Source organism: Lytechinus variegatus, chromosome 12 (assembly GCF_018143015.1).
Source record: "Lytechinus variegatus isolate NC3 chromosome 12, Lvar_3.0, whole genome shotgun sequence".
NCBI classification, from domain to species: domain Eukaryota; kingdom Metazoa; phylum Echinodermata; class Echinoidea; order Temnopleuroida; family Toxopneustidae; genus Lytechinus; species Lytechinus variegatus.
Genome location: NC_054751.1, coordinates 2802978 through 2826932, shown reverse-complemented (window position 1 = coordinate 2826932; position 23955 = coordinate 2802978). Strand labels below are relative to the sequence as shown.

Sequence of the window (23955 nt, the reverse complement as noted above, 5' to 3'; positions counted from 1 at the left end):
CCACCACCACCACCACTACCATCATCACCACCACCACCACTACCATCATCACCATCAAATCACAACCACCATCATCATCACCATCATCATCAACATCATCAACCATCATCATCATCATCATCACCACCACCACCACCACCACCATCTTGTCATTATCAGCAGCAAAATTATAAAACTTCAAGCCCATCATCATCAACGATCAATAAATTAAAAAAACACCACACAATTCCATCAATCATTTTTCAATAAGTTATCAGAATCTTTTAATGTACAGATTAATTTATACAATGCTACAAAAAATAGATCATTCTTCCCAAGTCAAAGCATGTTTGAATTACAATTAAGTTGTGTTTGGACTGGATACTTCACAAAATTTTTACTCTGGTAAAGTCTACCTCCAAATTCAATAATTTTGTTCTCATACACACACATGAAAACTAACTCTTCCTTTTACAAAAGTATCATAACCAATTCATGTTACAGGTTTGAGCAAAACAATTTTACAGGAGTCTTCTACAAATATTGACTAATTGGAAATCCCATCATTTGGGTCTAGCATGAGTTAACATGCATTGAAATCAAATTGCCACTTTTCAAAATGTTACATGGGTCATTACTTATTCTTAATTAACAGAAAAAAATGCTTCCCTTCATTCAGACAATTAGTTTAATGTAAAAAATGCTTGTTTGTACAATTTTGAAATTTATGAAAACAACTAGGTCATTTACAAAATTGAAATTGTTGTTAGATTTCACCTCCAAACATCAATGAATTTTCATCGAATTCTCAATTTAAAAAAATAAAAGATGAAAATCATTTGATTGAGCTCATTGAAATGTCAAAATTGTAAATAAAAATATGTCATGATGGACAGGAGTCATAGGATAGCTCAAAAACTCTGGCTCACAAATCCCCCATAAAACTTTTGGAAAATGACATTTTTGGTTTAATGTGCACTCATCCATGCATTATTTGATGGATCAATATCATTTTCAAAATCAAGTTAACTCGTAAAGGTAGCAACATCACAGCCTAATGTTCTGCTAAAAACAGTTCCTGTAAAAAACTTTTTTGAAAAAGGAGGAAGTTACATATTGTGCTGTGTTATCTACTGTTCATTAATCATATTTGCAGAGAAATAGAAAATACCCTTTAATTCTCTTTCATATATATATCAACTTCAAATAAATACCATTAAGATTATTGCTTGTTTTTACACTGTATTTCATAAACATGATAAATACACATGTATTCATATCTAATATATTTATAACATATAAAATTCAATAGCTGTGATAATTCAGAAATTATTTTTTTGCACAAACACAAGACAATCAAGTGTAAAATAAGAACACAGTCCAAATTGTTGTTTTTTCTGGGTGAAGAAGGCAATAAAAGTTCAGCAAGGTATGAATGGGGAAGTTCATAAGATTTGTTTTTCAAAGGTTCCCTTCAACAAAAAGCAAGTTGATTCTTGATATTAAACAGATGCAGATAACTTACATTTTATTCATATAATATCTGAATATGTTTCATTATTCAAATGATTTGGAAAGAAGGTACTTTCTGAAAAGGAAAACTCAAACAATGCATCCACATAAAAATGAATGTCAATCACTAAGGAGATAATAAGAGACAATAGCATCAGTGCAGCTTTTTTCCCCGAGATCACAAACACACCACGTAATGCCAACAAATGAATTCATATATCAGGCATGCTGAGTCTGCCAGGCAGGAATGAGATCTGAGGAGCATTTCATGAAACAAACCGCCCTTTCACACAGTAAAAAACAAATTGGTAATTTGAATGATGATTCCAGTAAAAAATAAGGCTAATGACAAATTTTTAGCACGTGTGAAACCAAACTAGAATCACGAACACTAATCACAATCACAAATTCAAATTCTATTCCACAGGTGAATTCCAGTTAAGTTTCACTCAAATTACAGTACAATTTTTGTGTGAAAGGTTTGATGATTCTAAAGATGAATTGCAATCATTATTTCAATGAAGATTCACATGTGAAAAGGCCTAAATAATCCAGAAGTGTCACTTATTTATTATTGTTATAAACTACTGTAAATCATTGAGTGCATATTAGCAGGTGAAAATCACTGACCAAAAATTCTCATGAAATTCTCACCAGGAGTACTTTTTTTTATCAAGGTAAAGCTTTGGAAGTTGGGAAAATAAACTCCCCCCCCCACCGAAAAAAAAATCTCTGAACAATTAAGATAAACTTTGATACATATCTAGATGCTCGAATTGCACAACACTAAATGTAGTTTATGAATACCGTTCATCAACAAAAAAAAATGCTTATGTTCAGGTTGTAAGGGCATTTTAAATGCACAGGGCAGTGAATTTTGAAAATAAAGTTCCTTTTTTCTAGGCTATTTCTCAATAGTTTTTCATGGGAATTTCAAATTTCCTTGCTGTCATCTCCTCAAGCTACTAGTTAGGCCAATAAATGAAATTCGATGAAAAATAGAACCCCTTTGGAAAGAAGCTCTACAATTTTGGATGTGCATTGTCATACATGTAGTGTCAGTGTTGAATAGTAAAAAGACAATTTTACATCAAATGTATATAAATACCAAGTGTTATCTCAGACTTGTGTAGCAAAGCTGTGATATAATGTAATTCTATACTTTACATTAAAGTCTCTTAAATACTGTAAATAACACCATTGCTAGATAGGCACTTTGAATATAGATGTTCATATATTGCTTTGTTTGCTTATTCTTTGATTTGATCTTCAAAAAGCTTGTTCCTAAGGCTCTATAATATGAAAATGCATAATGTAGGACTGGGTATTGCTCTGTTCATTCATTGACTTAATCTTTATAATATTTGTTCATGTTTTGTGTTTGTTTGCCATTCTCAGATCCACAAGTACAGTATAAGGCACTGACAATGTAAAAATCTTTGCGTGGAAAGTGAGAGTATCTTTGAAAAGAAAACACAATGAAACACATATATCCACTAACTTTCAATGCTTATTTTACTGTATAAAGAAGCTTAAAAGTGGATTGTATGGAGCAGACAAGTTAGAGTATGCTATACAGATGAGACATAACATCCCCTATCTTATGCTTGCTTTATATTGTTTATATCAGTCCATGCGTAACCATATTATATTATTTATATCTGTCCATGCGTAACCATATTATATTGTTTATATCTGTCCATGCGTAACCATATTCTGTAATCTTTGTGTGGTCCCACCATCAAACTGAAAGGCCTGAAAATAAACAAAAATGGGAAGAAAAAAAATACAAAAAATTGAAAACTGAGCACATTGGAGAAGCTGAAAGAAATCAGTACTGCTGATCACATGCACTAAAGAAAAAAGATGAAACTGTGTTGACAGGATGAAATAACTTGAAACAAAACAGATAATAAAACTGATTGCAGTCATAAACTGTAAGAGAGTATTATAGGCATTTTTTTTTTCTTCAAAGTAATTTCACAAATGAATAAGCAAATTTAGACATGTCTATTTTTACATATGGCTAAGATGTAAAAAGTTCTTCATTTAAAATGCTCACAGATGACTCTCTTTTTGGCTATATCTTATATTGACAAAATCTTACTTTTAAAAAAAAATAGCTTGAAATACGTCTACAGTATTTCTGTCACTTTTCATTATACATTTATGAACAGATAATAGATATTGAGAGAAAAAAAAGGAAAAGTAAAAATATACATATAAAAAAAGCAAAGGAAAATACTGTTTTAAACAAGGGCCCCCAAAAGTTTTACTAAACCGACCCTATGTAATGGAGTCAACCCATCCCCCTTTTTTATCCATGACTATAACAAGTCAAAACATTGATTTCTAAGTGTGTGTGTGTGGTATGTAAGAACAATGGATAAATGAAAAAGAAATAAATCCCTCATGACCAACCCCTTTTTTATTTTAAAATCGAGTTCTTCTTTTCTTTTCTTTTTTTTGCCTAAGAGGTAGAAGAATTCTTACTCTTGAGTAGTAATGTTGTGCCAGATCTTTATCTTTCTTGACCCCATGACCAAGATGAAGACACCTGGCGTAGTAAAAGCATCCCATAGCCACGCCCTTTGCTAGGAACACAGGTAAACAGTCCGTCGCTTTACTTATCTCCTGGAAGTTATCAACCTGCGATAATCTGTGTAACGAGACAATCAAAAACAAAATAGGAATGTTGAGTCTAAAGAAGGACATTTCTGTCTTTTAAAATGCTGTTTTTTACAGTGTCCTTATATACTTTCTGAAAATCAATATGGGATGTGCTTAATGAAAAAAACAGGAAGGTTGAGATTAAGCAAGAAGGCTTTTGTTTAAAGAACTATTTTTAGAAATTGTCCCTAATTTATGTTTTTTTTTATATTATTAAGCATTGATAATTTGCATAAAACTTTTAAAGAAGGAAATATCTATTTTTTTAAGCATTGTTTCTTTTTGGTATTAAAAATGTCCTTGCAATTTTGTTGTTATACAATCAACTGGGGATAATGTGTAAAAGGGGGGGGGGGCACAACAAAACAGGAATATTGAGTCTAAAGAAGAAGGCATTTTTTTTCCTCTTCAATTATTATTTTTCAGAGAATGTTTGGATTTCTTTTGGAAACCTGAGATTATAGATACACCCTTCCTGTTTTCTTGTAATTATACTGACCATCAAAATTAAAAGAAAACATTCAAAACAGGAAGGCAGTATTTTACAAAGGATGCATTTTTTTAAATCATATTTTTCTAAGGAACATTTCGGGGAAAAGAAGGCTTAGTCTAAAGTCTGGTATATCGGTTTTTACTTTTCTTTTTTTCTTTAAACATTTTTTTTTACAGCAAAAAAACAGTTTGGTGTGCATTAAGGATATACTTTTGTTTCTTGAAACAATATTTTTCTCAAAACATTTTCTTATATTGTGATTTGGATATACAGTGTATATGGAATCTGTTAATGAGCAGATTCTGAGTTACACCCCACTATAGATGTGTTTTTATGCTACAAGTACAGTATATGCTTTAAAAATTAAGCCATTGGCTAGACCTCATTTAAAAAAACAAATCATCACAGGAGGGAATTTTAAGTCACGGTTAATCAAACTACTAGACTAACCACTTCCCAATTTGGGAATACATAGTCTTTTACAAATAGTCTTGCGAATACATAGTCAAGGCCATTTACTCATGGCCAATCGAATGGCAGTCTTTTCTGATCTCTGTTCTCACTACTATGTAGCATAAGACACTTAATTAGACATAAATCATATTAATGACATTATACATCTAATTATGTAACTCTAAGTGGCATAATTACCTTTTAATACCGAATGGGGTGATACTCAGATAGCATGAGAGAGAGTTTGCTGTACTAATGCAAATAGCAGTTTAAAAAAAACAGCTTATGCATCCTGTTTTCTGTTGCATAACACATCTACAAACCAAACCCAGCACACATAGTTCACCCAACTTTCCCCCATTTTAATTTACCTAACCTCTAATTAGGAAAAGTAAATGAGTCTTGTTCTTGGATAATTGATAGATTGATTCTATTTTTAGACCCCAGTTCAGGACCAAAGGTACGTTTGAAGAATTCTGATTCACGTAGGCAGTTATAGTTTCTATGAAACTACTCCCACTTTCAAACTGTATCCTGTGTCAGGACTGACTTGTACCAAGGAAAAAATTTATACAGGGGCTTGGAGCAATTTTGCCCCCGAAATGGATAACGATCTACGGAAAATCCTTATTACTTATTATTATCCTTGTAAAGCTTGCAATGTAAAGTTTGTCTAATGTTATAGATTTGGGGAGTAGGCTCTCAACAATAGCATCTGAAACTTTTAGAGTTTTTTTGCCTGACATAATTTTAATTTCTATTACAAACTGAGAGTCGTGATGAAAATTGCCAAGGTTTTGCTTGCTTTAAAGTTTCAGTTAATACTCAGTTCCAGTATCACAATCTGTTTGTCTGAGCAGTAAGAAATCTTCAATTGCATAACCACCACACCTACAAACCAAACCCAATCCACTTCTTTTCCCATTCTAATTAAACCTCATATTAGGAAAGGTGAATCAGTGTTGTTCTTGGATAATAAATTGATTCTATTTTTAGAGCTTAGTTTGGGAACAAAGGTGTGTTTGAAGAGCTTCTGGTCACAATTTTCTTACAGGCAATAGAATCTTGGTTTCAATGAAACTACTTGCACTTGTCAATATGTACACTGCATATCCAATTTTAAGACCGATTCTTGTCAATACAAAATGAAAATATTGATAGTAACTGTGACGGTTTTACTTGCTCTTATGTTTTCAGTTAAGACTCCATTCCAGTATCGTAATCTGTGTTTTGGGGCTGTATCAAATCCTCATTTCACTCAATCCTTGTGGAAAGTGCTGAAACAAAAACTGAATTTATCCAAACAATACAAGGGACTAGAGGCATCCTCCTCAGATCTTGGTAATCCTGGATTACATTATTTGGGAATTTTCTTACATTCTTCTTTATACCACACCCACTTGGTGTTTAGGCATTCCATTCCTCACCAATATCTTAAGATTTGGTCTTTAAAAATAGGGATATTAGTCTTGGAATTAAAAACAAAAATAGCGATCGATCACAGGGGGCAATTTTTCGTGACACTGATCATAAAAAACAACTTTACAATCAACTGATTAGTTTCGTCTTACATGGCCATGAAGTACATTATATGAAAATAAGAGGTATCCAAACAAGAAGCATCGGATTGCAAGATGACCAAAAGTGGTGGTGTTGGATTGGGAAGTGTGATGTGTAAAATGATATAGATTTTGTGATTTCCTGTGCCACTTTTCAGCATACTCTCAATTCAATTCTGCAATATATTGTACAATATGGATATTAATCAAAATAAAAAGGCAGGAGGAGAAAAATGTTGAAAGAAACTACTCTAAATTATGTCCTTTCCTAATTCCATTATTCATATATTTTCTGAATCATAGATTTAATCTTTTAGAAGATAATAAGGCCAAAACTTAAAGAAGGTAGGTCGCCCTAGCAACCTTAACTGTACCTTGACATGCGGGTCTTGTGGCTTTCAAATGACTTGTTACAACAAATGCACTACTTCTTCAACGAGTTCACAATCAGCCAATCAAATTGAAAGATTTCGGAAGCTGAAAACTGTTCTTGTGTCTTTTGTTATCATAACAAGTATTATGAAACCTAACACCTGGGCCCTGTTGCATAAAAGTATACCATTATGGTACATGTAGCTTTGCCATGCCATGGTAACTTGCATGAAATCCTTGATTCTGATTGGCTGTTGATCAGCGTTACCATAGCAGTTACCATTGGATGGCATTGTTACCATAATAGTAACTTTTATGCAACGGGGCCCAGATCAGAATAAAATATCATAGAATCTAGAATTTAATATTTGCTAATTATCTACCTACCTTGCAGCAAGTTCTGCTGCCTTTGTATATAGTTTGGTGGAGTAATAGTGAGCTACTAAATGACCCATGGAATATACATTCCCTCGCTCAGCAGATTCCTTTAAGCACTCAAACGCAGAGTCTACGTCTTTCTTGCAACCCTGGCCTGTAGCATACAAAATCCCAAGAGCACCTGAACAGATATGATTAAAGGAGAAATAAATGAGATTCATAAATATAACTTTCATACTTAAATATTTGAATAAAGAAGGAAAGGAGGGAGAGAGAATACACATTAGTAAATGAAAAAAAGGAAATTGATAAAGAATGGCTTGAATTCACAAAGGTGGTTTTAAAACCATCGTTTGAAACAATGATTCATACGTACAGATTTCCTGAATAAATTACATTTTCACAGCACATTCTGAAGTGTCCAATACTGGTGCGTGCTTTTGTCACAGCACACCAAATTTACGCCTGTTGCCCTAAGTATGCTATTTTATTCATGAGTCCACTGTTTGAATAGTGGACTCATTAATTAAAAACAGTGGACTCAATTTATAAAATTTTTCTAATATACACAATAAATAAGCATAATTTATACAGGAAATCTGTATAAACAATAGATTCAACTGATGATTTTCAAAACCACCTTTATGCAGGGCGCGACAAACCCGCTTGCCCGGGGCAAGTGAAAATGACGTGCGGGCAAGCACTTCCCAAAGTCAATTGCCCGATCGGGCAAGTGGTTGTTGCGTCTTTTTTCTGTACCGTTCCTCGTTTTTCCATAAATCATCAAAAATCCACACTCAAAATCATGAATAAGCCTTTAAAAATAGCGAGTAGCGCAGTTTCAAATTCCAAAATTGCGTTATTTTTTCTGTACCACGTATTTCCATACATGGTACCAGGTATGAAAAAAATCAATGCAATGGCCGGGAAACAGTTGAATGTAGTATAGGGGTCCATTATGACTACCATCATGTGCAATTTCTAATGCACATTTTCCCCCTTCCGATATCACAATTCTGTGATAAAATAATTAGAATTACACAGGAAATAAATCACAGTCTAGTAACCGCGCATTGGTGAGTTGTCATTCGGCTTTGCTTTTCAAAACGGCCTATTAACATAAAAAATAACTTGCCGTATTTGTTGATTATAACTTAAAATTCATTTGTTTCCCTTTTTGAGGGGATGAGGTAAATATCAGACAATAAATCATCAAACAAAGCTCCATCTATTTTACAAGGCCGGCGGGAGCCTCACGCACGTGCGCATACTAGCTAGCCAGTCTGAGCTCTGTCTCTCTGCCAGAGCTCTGGGGGACAATTCGCTCAGTAAAGGCCTCAATGATGGTGATTTTCTGTTTCAGACAGAGTTTACATTTCGGGTATATTATTCAAAACTTCCAATAAAGTTTGATGATTTCTTCATTGTCATGTATATTTAAGTTATTAATGAATACATTCCCACCAAATTTAGACTCCCCCATGGAGAAATGCAATTTTCGTAGAAGTCTGCGTTTTCAAAGAACTTCAGGAAAAGTTAGGGTATGTGGGCCTTTATTACATGACCGAGTACAGGTTATTGTACTGAAATAGGCGAAGTAGAAATTAGATATTGAATTCATTTATATCAAAGTTCAACTCACAGTCACACCCACACAAATAACCACACGCACACACAACACACACACACACCCAAGATTCTAAGCATATGAAAGAAATTACTTAAAAATCATACAATATTAAACAATGTTAGTAATAATTCATTAATAAGTGAACAGGTATTCCTCAAAATAGATAAAAAAGTAGCATGTGAAAACATGTAGATAAAATTATTGACAGAGTGGAACATCATAAAATTATGAAGAAAAGACTTGATGGTTTCCAAATATTTTTTTTTAAACAAGAAAATATGGAAAATAAATGACCATTTCATGGATTTAAAGATGCAAAATGTGAAATTTTAGCCACTCCACTTTTGATAAAATAATTTTTTCCGAGTCAATAAAGAGATGAACATTTTTCACTGGCTTTCTTACTTTTCTAACTACGGTAAATGAAAGCAATTCTAAGGAAATATGGTACGCAGGAAGCAATTTCATGGATTTAAAGATGCAAAATATGAAATTTTAGCAACTTTTGTTGAAGGGTTTTTTAAAACCTTAAATACCCATAAAAAATTGATTTTTTTTCTCCAAAATAAACGTAAAGACTTAGTTAGGCCTACGTTGCTGAAAATATCCTTTTCAATGTGTGTTCTTTTATACTGGACATGATTCTCAATTGTTATTTTGTATACCTTAATAAAAACAAGAGTAGTGCCGTCATAATGAAAAATTATTTTAAAAATTGGGCAAGCAGTTTTTTCTATCGGGCAAGCAAATTATTTCATCACTTGCCCAACAGGGCAAGTGACAAAAAAAATTTTTGTAGAGGCCTGTTTATGCATTTGGGCCAATGAGTTGAACTAAACTTAAACATAAGTAACCTGATGAGATGAATGAATTCAGAAGACAGAGAGGGAGACAATAAGAAATTAATGAGAGAAACTAGGGTAATTTTTAAGATATATGAAAGATGGAGGTTCATGAAGTAGAGAAGTGAGTAAAATGGAGCAGAGTTTAAAAAGGAGAGATTATTGAATTAAATAATAATAATCAAAAACACTTTCAAAGACAATCTAATGAAAAACAGAAAGAGGTAGAAATGGAAGGGAGATGATGAAGACAAACAAAAAGCTTCATGATGGTGACAAGAAAACTGTATAAACATTTTTTATGATAAATGAATAATCTGGTAGACATATCATACAAATTTGTTGCAAAGGACAGCACAATCAATTGAGTAAACGGTATAAACATCTTATCAACCTTGTTTATGCAAAGAATATAATTTTGAGGGAATAGCGTCCCCTCCCCCCAAAAAAAAAATCAAGTAAAAATAAACAATTTACTAAAAATACATAATACAGTATGAATTCAGAATTATTTAAGTTACTCTTTGTTTGATTTTAACAGCTAACAGTATCTTCTATATCACTCTAATGTGCTCTGGTGTTTTCTTCAAATTTTGGTCCATGAATCAAAAAGAAAAAGTTATATGAAAATCGTTAAGTAAAAAGAAAGTCAAGATATGTTGCAAGGAGAGAATCTCAACAAATAAAAGAAAAAGAGATCTAGATGTACATATAGGCCTCAAGTCATTTGAAAATTCCCAAGAGGAGTTGTATTAAAGAAGAGGGATTGTCAATTCAGGATTATGAAACATTGGATTACTTATAAAGATGTCAAGCTGACAAGCCAACAATAAATTCAAGTTTTGGTTTTTGTATCCGTTTTGCCAGGGACTTTACAATATAAATGGAATGCACGCAACATAGTTTCAAACGAGAGAGACGTGAGGTAGGCCTAAAAATAATGAACACATACTCGAGACGTGTTGAGAGTTAACCACAGGAGCTAATTAAAGTAGTGAAGCAATGCAATTTAATCTTGTAAATATTCTTGTAATAGGAATAAGGTCAAAGGACACCCCAACTCTTTTACGTCGATTTCCCTCTTGTGCTCCTTTCATTTCAAGAGATAAATTTCAATTTGGTAATTATTGACTGAATATTTGTTCAAGCATGCCCTAATACAGGATTTAGGATTTCCATTAGTGGAACGCCTCTGGCAGTCTTGCCTGCATTACACGATTCAATATAGCAGCAGTGCTGACTGTGAATAATTATTCACAAAAAAAACCCATTTGACTCTGAGAGGCACTGTTACTATGGTAATTGTCAGATAAAACAAGACTTGTTGGATAAAATCCTTCCATGAAATGGTCACCATGTGAGACAAGAATGGGCATTCTTACAAGCTTGAACTATTAAATAAGCATGTAAATGCTTGCTTTTCTGCATAAAACTTTTTTAGTAAGTTTTTGTTATTTTTCAGTACATGTACCTGTTATCGTTTGACCTACTATTAAACTCTCAACTCTCAGACAAATTACAGCTTTCACTGGAATTTAATATTTATGTGGATATGCACAACACTGACATGATAAGATTTAAACAACTTGTAATGATAATAATATTAATAATAGTGTGATGATAACATGCAGATTGGTTATTAAAAATTCTTTGATATTATTATTCACTGCAACTCTAGTAAAGTTCGCCTTGAAATAGCCTTTATGTAACAGGGCAATTCCAAATTCTACAGAAGTTGTGGGTGAGAATTTAGCCAAACAGGACTATTTTTTCCACAATACAGGAACTGAATATCAAATTGTATAAATTTCTTGTTTTGTTGCAATCAAAAGGGGGTGTGCGATAAGTCCACAATACTTGTCATTTGGTGGGGAAAACATAAAAATTCATTTGTGAAATTATGAAAGTGAAAACATGGGAAAATTGTTCTTAAAAATGTATTGACTCATGGAACAATACCATTCAAGAGTGAATAGACTCAAGTGTTTTGTTATTGCAAGCAGGATTTTTAAAATGAAAATACAAGTTGATTTGAATTTGTATGCAGTCAGAAAACAAAGATGGGGGGGACACAATAAGCTACTTTTTCCTCACAATCATCATGTTGCATACTTGCCATTATTGTAAAAAAAGTAATACTTTTGAGTAATTAATTATATTTATCTTTTATGAGAAATAAAATTGGATATACCCCTAGAGTTATTTTTTTTTGCTGAAATATAAGTTTATCCCCTACAATCTAGGCTACATCAGATTACAGATAAGGTCAAACATTGGTGAAATTGAGAGAGAAAAAAGTAATGTTATTATCAATCGTATAAATAAATTCACTTTTGATCTTGCAACACAGTTCTTACTTTAAAATAAGTCTATCAATAATCAATCAATCTAAACAATACCTGCTCATACCAGGCCATGGTTTTGTGCATCATGAAAAAATAGTGCTATATATAAGGTAGATACAGAGTAATAGACCAGTTCGTGGTGACTTCATGGACGATTTTGGTCAAGTGACCTTTAATTTCTTTCATTATGATAGGCAGATTTCAAAGCCAATTTTACGTAAGCATGCCTTACATAGCAGTATGAAGAAATTGAATACACCAGGTGACTAGAATAGCACACCAATGAACACTCTATGACAGTATTGTTACATTTCTACTTTGAATGTATTTTGTAGCAAGTTGTATAGTATAGATCTACTTTGCAAACTGTGAAATACCAGTCATTCATGGACGCACTGTTGTCTTTTTGGATATAAATGAAAAACACAATGCAAAACAATATATATGAATAATCAAGACATCAAAGTTGGTGCTTATCTCATTAAATTTTAAACCACCATGACACTTTAGTACCAATGACCTTCCTCTGATCATGCGCAGATAGGTACTATGAACTGGCTTATTGTGATCATCTAGATCAGTTTGATGTAATTGGTCACTTTGAATACAGATAAATCCAAAAATATCATTCAAATCAAGATGAATAACCATATAATAAGCAGAAATGAAACAAATTTTTGAATGGACAACTGAACCAAATGAATAGATAATACTACGACTAAGTTTCCTTTAAATCTCACAGCACTAGCCCAAGTCAACTTGGTGGAATAGACAGTTGGTTAGATAAATATGTAATTACATCAATAAATGAATAAATATGAATGAATCAATAAATTCAGAAAATAAAACTATATAGAAATAAATAAGTAATATGTGAAAAAAAAATTAAGTTAAGAAAAATATATGATAAAAACCTTTAAAAGCAGTCAACCCAGTAGCCCAACATGAAATCCAAATGTTTAGTCTTACACTGCTAGGCTAAACTATAATGGTATCAAAATCTTGTTTGTTTCATCTTTATTTTTTGTATACCTGGATGAAGAAAACAAAAAAAAAAACAAATGAGAGAAAAAAATGAAATAAAGAAGGGAAAGAGAGAATAATAGAATTCCTCACCTTGTGATTCCAGGCTCCCATTCCCTGTTGCCTCTGAATGCCAGAAGAAAGCCTTAGAAAGCGAAACCAAATAAAAAACAATCAATCTCCACTCATCCTACTCATTGATCCTTGTTGAGGACTAATGGTTGCCATGGAATTACAAATAACCCTTAAGGAGACAATAAAACAAACCAATGTCTATCATTAATGGTGAATTTGTGACTGCAGGAAGATCACAAGCTCCTCCTATTATTGAAATAAAACTATTTTAAGCTCAGCCAATATTATGCAGCTGTCATGAAATCATCGGCCCAAAATAAAAAGCAAAAACAAGGGGAGTTTTCGTTCCCATAAAGTCTACATACTAATTTTCCATTGCAAACCAACTGATGTCATAGATAAAGATATGAGGACATGAGACAGATTGTGGAATGTGTATTATTTGAAATAAAATAATCTTCTGAAATTAACTACAATAATAATAATAATATGCAACATTTATATAGCGCTTAATACAGATGTTTCTAAGTGCGGCATACTATTAGCACGGCTATCCTGATCGGACGCTTGAGCATTCAAGGATTTTTTTTCCTACTGGGTACCCATTTACTACACCTGGGTGGAGAGTGGCAAATGTAGATAAAAGCCATGCCAAAGGATGCAAGAGCTGCATTGAGGTTTGAACCCTGGACCTTGTGGTTAAAAGTCTGAAGACTTATCCACTAAGCCACAACACCTCTACATCTATATTTGCACTTTACTTCTTACAAAAATCAAAGATTCCAGGGAAGGGGGGCATATCTGTTATAAAAAAGGCTTTGATGAGTAACCCAACCCAGTTCCTAATCCCTAAAACAACTTCTAGGGTGAAAGAAGACTTAAGTAATTTTGGAATTACCAAATTTTCATTTATTATATGCAAACTTCCATGATATTGTTTTCCCTTTTCTTTTTGTTAAACAAAACTCTCCCTATCGATAATAGTCTTTGACAGATATGAAATCAAATGTGCATCTTTCACTATTAAACCATAGTCAATAGCAAAATAAAATTCATATAAGTCTGAACTTGAGATGGCAGCATTCGCCATTTTAGTATTAACCATATGGAATTATCAAGAACGAACATGGTGCATTACTAAACTTGATCAGCTTTTGATTTGGAATATCAGCAGAAAAAAAGAATCAGTCAAAAGCGTGGCTGGGAACTTTCCTACCAAACGATTAGTAGAACCCCTTTTAGTAATTACTCATATTTTCAATGAATATTTACCATAATACTAGTAATAATATCTGGATGCTTCTACAGTGCTATTTGCCTGAGCTAGGATACAAAACGCTGCTATTTCTATCCCATCTTTAGCTTGAGCTACCATTTTTTAAACAGTGCTCAGTGCATTCAAGGAGTTAATCCTACCAGTTACCCACTCACCTCACCTGAGTTCAGCAGAGTGCCATATAAATTTCTTGCTTAAGAAAACATGCCATAGCTAGGATTCAAACCCATGACCCTCGGTTTGAACGGCAAGTCAGAACCACTAGACCATAATGCGCGAACCACTAATATATGGTAAAGTATGTAGAATCCCTGCTATGGCGTAGATTCCTTCAGCAAGAAATCAATCCAGATTGTGCTGCACTCAACCCAGGTGAGGTGAATGGGTACCTGGAAGGAAGAAATTCCTTGAAATGCGCTGAGCACTGAAAGGCTGCTTGAGCTACTACAGCCGGGGTAATAATATCCAAGTCCTTTGGAAGTGCATAGAGACGTTATTCATAATGTGTTATGCGCTATACAAGAAACTACTATTATCATTATTATTATTATTATTAGTAGTATAAGGACTTCAAAATCTTTTGATTTGTAATATAAGACAAATGAAATAATCAAAAGCAACCAAGGGACATTCCTAACAAATTGCTAAAAAAAGAACCCAAATGCAATACACGTAGTTGTCATGGTTATGATTTCTGACATAATTTCAACCCTTTTGGCATCTATCAATATTATATGACAGACATATTTTTATACAATTTGGCATAATTCTCACGTTGTATTTGGAGAAATATTTTCCTCAAATATACATTTTTATTTTTCAGCCAATGTTAGATGTAAATCAGACACCTAAAAATGCTGAGGAGATTTTCATTTTCTTGACCGACATTTATTTCTTTATAAAACGGCATTTTGGGGTTCAGCATACTTCAGAATATTTGTTTGCGATCGCTAGCATGATCATACATGTACTTTATGGTAGTCAACGGTCCAAGTCTGCCGTCACATGGCAAAACGACTTATCTGAAAATTTTGACTTTTTAAGGTTTTAACATTTGGTGGGGTTTTTCAGGGAGCTCTTTTCATTTATCTTACTCTCATAATTACAGGTATTTTAGTTTTCAAGATAGCTTGGGCTATCTGCTGTACTTTTTCAAATTTGCCAACCCGTTTGAGGGATGTATCTTACAGATACACTCCAAAAGTGCCGCAGTAGAGCACAATGTTCTTTGTTAGTTACACTTTTCTTCCATCAAATGAGTGAGCGCACCCAGCTTTGTGAAATGTGGCAAAAGGATGTACCTGCAACATACATATTTTTACCATAATCGGTGAGCCACGAACCTCATAGACTAGTTTTATGGCAAAACAGTGTATCTGCAACATACATCTTTTTCCACAAATTGTGCCAACAAAAGTCACATACTAGTTAATAGTAAAAGTGTGTATGTGCAAATTACACCCTTTTACCAGTTGTCATGTATTTCAAATTTAAAGGCTTGTTTCATGGCTAAATTGAATTTGATCATAACCACAAAATGATGTATCTGCAGATACACCTTTTTGCCATGATATTGCTGTAGGAATTGTATGATGTATGTGCAGATACATCATTTTGCCATGAACATAGGACTAATGTGGACAGTTGAATATTTTGGATATATGCTGTATCTACATAAAAACAGTTATTTTGATGAAAAACAATGATGAATTCAATGGCATTCTTATGAATCTAACTGAATTCAACACTGGGAAATTTACTTTTGAAGAAAGACAAAAGCTGTAACTTCAAAGTGATTTTTCTAAGAATGTGCATTTTGCAGATACATCGTTTTGCCATGTAACGGCCGCACTGTTTTATGATCACTTTACTGAGAGGGGGCAAGAGGGGGAGATTTTTCATCTGTACTTAGTCATCTAAATACAATGAATTATTAAGGATTTGAGATCTTCTTGTTAATCCATCTGAGCTGAGAGTAAAAGAGTTCCAGGGCCCTGTAACACAAAAGTTAGCGATTGAACGTACGCTTGATTTTCACAATTGATTGTACATTGTAGTCAATGGAATCAATCGTAGAAAAATGTTCTACGATCATTGCTAAGGTTTGTGATACAGGCCCCAGGTTACCTTTTTCAGATCTTTTGTTTCATCTCTGCAGTAGAACATTCCTAGAGCTGTTTGAGCTTTGATGCTGGCTTTGGGATTACCATCATCCGCTGCTAAGATCCAATACCTCTCAGCTTCACTGTCTGACTGCTTCACCCCACATCCTTCATAATAGGCACGTCCTATGTTGTACTGGGCACAGGGGATCAGATGCTGGGCCCATTTAGCATCAGAGTCTGCAACACCCTTCATATACTCAAAACCCCTTTTCTGTTTGTTTTTTTAAGAAATAAAAAAAAGATGAGCGAACAATATAAGGAGAGTATATACTTAATCACTTAGTGTTTATTTAGAAAAAACAAGGAGTGTGATTCTTGATAAGTGATCTTTAAGAGCAATTATGAGGAATATTTAAAAAAACTGAAATAAAAAGAAATAAAAAACATTTATTAGGGTAATGCACTTGAAAAGGACATGGCCAACAAATATATTTGCATCTAATTTAAAAGTAAACTATAAAGCAATTTTTTTCTAGAATTCTGATCAAAACAAAATCTTCATTATGAAAAATAATAACCATCTTTCATTAGAAATTGATAAAGCTCTCATTTTAGCATACAAAAACAAAATCAGTGGCAATTGTCATGTTGAAAATGGTTTCAGCAATGAAAGTAATTCTGGAGTCTCTGAATTATGACACATTGCATAAACGAAACATCTATTACCATATCTTTATCTGTGCCCAGTCCATCAAAGTATATGATACCCAACTGGTACTGTGCTTGTAGATCATTCTCTCTGATGTCATAGAAGTATTTCTTAGCCTCCTTGTATCTCTCCTGTATAAATGAAAATTAATGTATTGCACATTGCATTTACTGTAGGAAATGAAATAATTTCACAATAAAGTGCAAATGATATTAAATAGAATAATCTTTTTTTTTGGATAACAATAATTAAAATTGCCACTCACCTGTCATTAGGTGTGATTTGCAGAATATTTACAAAAATACTTTAAACATCATGTATAATTTACAGTATTTGGCAATGCATGTAGAGCATACTAGGATAACACCAGTTTTATTCAACAAAGATGAATCAACATGAATCAAAATCAAATTCCTTGATCACAAAAAGGAATTATTATTCCAAAATATGATGACAAGGTTTGAACTTATTAAAGGTCAAGTCCACCTCAGAAAAATGTTGATTTGAATCAATAGAGAAAAATCAGACAAGCACAATGCTGAAGATTTCATCAAAATTGGATGTAAAATAAGAAAGTTATGACATTTCAAAGTTTCGCTTATTTTTAACAAAATAGTTATATGAACGAGCCAGTTACATCTTAATGAGAGAGTTGATGATGTCACTCACTCACTTTTTCTTTTGTTTTTTTATTGTTTGAATTATACAATATTTCAATTTTTACGAATTTGACGATTAGGACCTCCTTGCCTGAAGCACAAAATGTTAAAATAATGGAATTCCACGTGTTCAGGGAGGAATGAAACTTCATTTCACATGACAATGACGAGAAAATCAAAATATTTCATATTTCAATCAATAAAAAACAAAAGAAATAGTGAGTGAATGACATCATCGACTCTCTCATTTGGATGTAGCTGGCTCGTTCATATACATGTAACTGTTTTTGTGAAATGAAGCGAAACTTTGAAATGTCATAACTTTCTTATTTTACATCCGATTTTGATGAAATTTTCATTGTTATGCTTGTTGAATTTTCTCTTTTTATTCAAATCAAGTTTTTGTTGGGGTGGACTTGTCGTTTAAATATTCAAATATCACTTTTTTCAAAGTTATATCAGAAAAACAAGATGGTGAGGGAGAATCGGATTCTGACCTGTTCAAAGTAAAACTGACCAAGCTGGAAGGTAGCAACTTTGTCTCCCTTCTTAACTTTGTCCAATAAGAGTGCTTCCACTTTCTCATTCAGTTCTTGCTCTTCCTTGTCTTTTCGTTCAGCATCATCCAAGATGTGTAGACTCTTAGTACCAGCGGTGAGTTCTGTTCCAAGGCTACCCACGCTACCAGAACGGAAACTCTTTGTTCCTGGTAAGGGCTCTGCAGGAAGGGTGTTCTGCCTTGTAAGTTGATGCTCCATTTTTTGTGTTTTTTTTTTTAAATTTTTCTTCTATGAAACCAGAACTATAGAATGCTGGGTATGTCTGATTTAGGAAAAAAAAGAAAAGAAAATACTTCTTAAGTAATTGTAATGTGATGCAGATAAGCATCACGTTATTGAGGTCCCAATGCCTAAATAACACACACTCAAGGGGGCATTGGGACCACAAAAACGTGGGAAAAAAGCTGCCAGAGACTTTCAAACACCATCACGAAATCCACATATTTAATCAGAATTTTTACCTTAGATATAATGTGTGATATCTTAATTGCAATAAACAATAGCTACATGTCATTCACCCAAAAAGCTTTTACATGTAATTAAAAGAAAAAGAACAAATAGAATCACTAGACAATTCACCCCAGAGACAAGCCATGTCATCATCATTGTGTGCATTCGTGTGTGCATTACCGCCAAAGTCGACCCCATACTTGTGCTATTGTCACTTATGAGCAAATACTGTTACTGATGGTACAGTACAACAAGTGCTAACACATAGAGTGATGGAGCAAAACTTTGCACTTGTTCACTGCCTGTGGTGAATCATGGACTAACAACGAAATTTGTGAATCTACAATGTACATGTAGATCTTACACATACATTTAAAAATTTATTTCAAACAAATCTTTCACTTCGCTTTCAAAATTACAAACAAAACTGGCCTATCGATATACCAAGAGCACATGCGCCATCGGTATATCGATTGGCCAGTTTTGTTTGCAAATTTGAAAGCGAGTGAATGAACGCAGCCTTTTTCCACTTTTTTTAGGGTCTGGCTACTGCCTCTATGTCAGGATTCTGCTGTCTGTCACTCATTCAATGAACAAGTTTACGTTCTCTGTTAACATTCCCTGTGTGGCAAAATAAGGTAGAAAATGTTTGGTTTATTTTTCTCTTGTTTTGGGGGACAATTAATTGAGTTTTTTATACTGCCAAAGTGCCAGTTTCCATTGCAACATTGCAGCATTTAACTTGGTTCTTATATAAATTGAAGTCTTTTAATCACTTTGTCTGAATAAAAAAAATTTGAAAAAATACAAAAGATTAAAAAAATTTCTTAAAATTTTACTTTTTAACAATAGAGGGCCTGCACAAAAACATGCTCCATTGAATACAAAAATGTATTTTCCAAAAACATCTCTCTTGATTTCGCTGCCTGATGTAAAAGGGGTCCTAAAGCTATGCACTTGATTTATCATGCGAAGAAATAGTATTTCATGTGCATCAATTTCTAAAATATGTCTGTATTATGATAGGAAAATATGAATTTAAAGTGAATATAACTCCAAAATTCCAAACATTTGCTAGTTTTCTCTGCATTCAAGGATTTATTGCAGCCTCTGTAGAAAAATTGAATAGGGATCATTTGTAACTCTGCACTGCAGTCACAGCTTCACACACAGAGAGCTACATGTAGAGTGCTCATTTATTTTGCCATTGAAATTGCATGCGCAATGGAGTCATGCATAGCTTTAAGACCCGTGTAGCTTTAGCCTTATTAGGACCTTCTAACGTTACAGTACTACCAACCCACTCACACATTGTACGAGGTTAGTATATGTACTAACCTCGTACAATAGACCGTGTTTGACCCTGGATTTCAAAGTAGTCGGCAAACATCGCTTCATTGCTGAAGTAATAATTGCCGAAACTCCTTCTTACTACGCACTGGGGCTCTTGCCGGTATGTAGCAATGAAGGCAACAAATATGAAAATAATTTAAAATCATAATCATTAAGAGCAAATTTCGCTTACCTCGGCCTCGAAAGTGACTTCGCTTGTCTCTTCTACGGAAATACAAGGAAGCCCGTTGGTGGCGCTAATAATTTCACAACCTTGATTCAGCTCCTCGGTAATTTTATAACTGTATCTAAATTCTTTGAATGCGCAATCCTTATGATTGATTTACTAATTATGGGCACCAATGAATGAAATACCTTCAAAAACATAATTAAAGATTATTATTGGTGATGATAACACTTATTTGCAATTGATTTAAAAAGATGACTAATAAAAAAAAATAAAAATAATATACGTGCCTGGAAAGAAACCAGCAGTACAAGCTTTAACGAACGTCAATAATACGTATACGGTATCCCAAAGTCTATACAATGAAAAGATTGGACACTTCACGGACTTCGCGTAGTGCCTTGCGTCGATTTGCGTGTAAAATAGTGTAGGTGCCTAGTCTTTCCCTTGTCGTGTCTTTGATATGAATATAAATCGCGCGCCCTCTTTAGGCAAAAATTGATATCTGCTCTGATCAGTATTCATCTTCATAAAATCTTCACTAAAGATCAAGAAAATATACCGGTACATGTTTTTTAAAAGAAACTTCAAGGAGAAGTCACGGAAGGATCTAAATGATTCGGTAAGTGTCATAGCAGAATGTGATATATAAAATTATTGGTAATATTTTATGTGGGCAAATGGCATGCCCAGCTAAGTTTAAGAGTGTCGTGTGTGTCGCGTGCATACGACTGATATTCCTTCGCACGCGAGATGCTTTGAACCCATGGGTGCTACCAACCTAGACAGCTAGCAGCCGTCTGTTTCGAGGAGTTTTTTAACATTTTTTTTATTTCTCCTCGTACACAGACGGCTCGCTATCGTGCAGCCACCATTAGGGGACTTGCAATGCAAAATCCCCCCGTCGGGGCTCTTCAATTTTTGTCTTTAATGAATAGAATTTTGGAAAATTAACGCGACCAAAATGCAAATTAATATTCCTTCTTGGCATTAATTGCCAAAAAACTGAGAAAAATAAAGTTAAAAGGAACAAAAAACAGTTACTTACCTCGGCTGTCGCGCAAATTCACTTCCCCCTTTTATCTGATCTTATGTACATAAACATATGGCCATTGAGTCCCCTGTACAGATCGCGCTAGAACTTCGGTCTCTGTATTTGGTGAGTGAAGCCAACGGAGTTCAGCTGAACAACCAACATAACAGAGACCGAAGCTTTTCTACTACCAACCATACTTACTTCCGCTGTCAGTACAAGTACAACTACACTCACACATTGCACGAGGTTAGTATGTACTAACCTCGCACAATAGACCGTGTTTGACCCTGGATTTCGAAGTAGTCGGTAAACATCGCTTCATTGCTGAAGTAATATTTGACGAAACTCCTTCTCGCTACGCACCGGGGCTCTTGCCGGTAAGTAGCAATGGGGCAACAAATAGGAAATTATTTTAAAATCATAATCATTAAAAAAAAGCAAATTTCGCTTACCTCGGCCTCGAAAGTGACTTCGCTTGTCTCTTCCACGGAAATACAAGGAAGCCCGTTGGTGGCGCTAATAATTTCACAACCTTGATTCAGCTCCTCGGTAATTTTATAACTGTATCTAAATTCTTTGAATGCGCAATCCTTATAATTAATTTACTAATTATGGGCATCAATAAATGAAATACCTTCAAAAACATAATTAAAGATTATTATTGGTGATGATAACACTTATTTGCAATGAATTTTAAAAGATGACTAATAAAAAAAAATGAAAATATACGTGCCTGGAAAGAAACCAGCAGTACAAACTTTAACGAACGTAAATAATACGTATACGGTATCCCAAAGTCTATACAATGAAAAGATTGGACACTTCACGGACTTTGCGTAATGCCTCGCGTCGATTTGCGTGTAGAAGTAGTGTAGGTGCCTAGTCTTTCCCTTGTCGAGTCTTTGATATGAATATAAATAGCGCGCCCTCTTTAGGCGAAAATTGATATCCGCGCTGAGCAGATTTCATCTCCGTAAAATCTTCTCTAAAGATCAAGAAAATATACATGTTTTTTAAAAGAAACTTCAAGGAGAAGTAACGGAAGGATCTACATGTAAATGATTCGGTAAGTGTCATTGCAGAATGTGATATATAAAATTTTAAGGGAAAATTAATGTGGGCAAAAGCCCAGCAAACTTTAACTGTGTCGTGTGTGTCGCGTGCATACGACTGATATTCCTTCGCACGCGAGATGCTTTGAACCCATGGCCTGGGCATGATCATTTTTGTACAACTACAACAACTTGAACTTACAAGTTACTCCAGCTCCTTTGTTTATCCGATTGAGTCCCTGTACAGATCGAGTAAGAACTTCGGTCTCTTTAACTGGTGAGTGGAGCCAACAGAGTTCAGCGGAACAACCGATATAACAGAGACCGAAGCTTTTGTTTTGGTTTTAGTTTGACAAAGACACTTAATTAAATCGAATCACCTTTTAAGGAAATCCCAAACATACAAATGAATAGGTGGGAACACATTGCAATAAATCGTCAACTTCTAAGTTTGGAAAGAAACATTTCGCCAGCAGTGCAGTAGATCTCTAGACCATAAAGGTGACAAAATAGAATAAAATTATTCGATAATTCTTCTTATCCGTCTACTTACACAATATTTACATCATGATCTTGAAAAAAGGAGATAATTTATAATTTATTCCCGACTCCTCAAGCTTGAGAGCGTCTCGTTGTCGTGGTGATCGATATGCGATCGGAGCATGCGCGATCGATCGATATTGGGTGATTTCGTGTGTGTGATGTGTGGCCTGTTTTTATTTTTTATCTATCTTTTTGGTTGTAATTATAACTTCCTCAAATTAATTCCTTTGTGATTATGAATTGGTAAAGAAATATGTACAGATTCAGTGGCGTAACTACGGGGGGCACAGGGGACACGTGCCCCCTAATCGGCTGGCCACAAACCCCAAACAATCAAACAAGCAAACAACAACAAGAAACCGGGGGGAATTAAATGAGAAATAAAAGGGAGAATTAAGGTCAAGGAAGACAAAAACTATTAAAATGTGTTATATATTGTAAAGAAATGGATGAAGCGAACAATGGTAGGCGTAGCTTAAATCAATGTTCCCTACAGCTATACCCTTTGGAAAAATTGGTGATGCCGAAAAAATGTCTCTGCCGGGAATCGAACCCGGGCCCCCAGCTTTGAACGCTGGTGCCTTAACCACTAGACCACAGAGACGGGTTAGTGGCTATAGGGCCACCCCGATCCGATTGACCGTCAGATAGACAGATTTTCGACAATGTACCAATTATAATTTCTTTTATCGGGTGAAGGTGGCCGGGTTTTGAA

The 23955-nt window shown here is 34.1% G+C and overlaps 1 protein-coding gene across 2 annotated transcripts; it reads right to left on the bottom strand.

Annotated features, from left to right (window-relative positions):
- Positions 1-235: 235 nt before the first annotated feature.
- LOC121424865 (LRP2-binding protein-like) lies at positions 236-23355 on the bottom strand. 2 transcript variants are annotated; one of them, XM_041620702.1, is made up of 9 exons: positions 23251-23355; positions 18578-18902; positions 17439-17552; positions 16735-16983; positions 13350-13401; positions 7426-7597; positions 3985-4150; positions 3202-3246; positions 236-3167 (listed from the first exon to the last, which is right to left on the bottom strand). In XM_041620702.1, the coding sequence occupies exons 2-9, from the start codon at positions 18836-18838 to the stop codon at positions 3147-3149; spliced, it is 1080 nt and encodes a 359-aa protein (XP_041476636.1). In that variant the 5' UTR covers positions 18839-18902; positions 23251-23355; the 3' UTR covers positions 236-3146. The 2 variants fall into 2 exon arrangements, with proteins under 2 accessions (XP_041476636.1, XP_041476637.1); XM_041620703.1 differs by having other exon boundaries at positions 236-3133.
- Between the last annotated feature and the right edge of the window lie 600 nt (positions 23356-23955).

Bases quoted from the DNA above. Each gene is read 5' to 3' on its own strand.
- LOC121424865 (XM_041620702.1), bottom strand. From the start codon at position 18,838: ATGGAGCATCAACTTACAAGGCAGAACACCCTTCCTGCAGAGCCCTTA. The intron at 17,553-18,577 runs GTCAGAATCCGA...TCATTTATACAG, and splicing joins GTCAGTTTTACTTTGAACAG to GAGAGATACAAGGAGGCTAA. The intron at 13,402-16,734 runs GTAACCTGGGGC...TCGCTTTCTAAG, and splicing joins AAACAAAAGATCTGAAAAAG to GCTTTCTTCTGGCATTCAGA.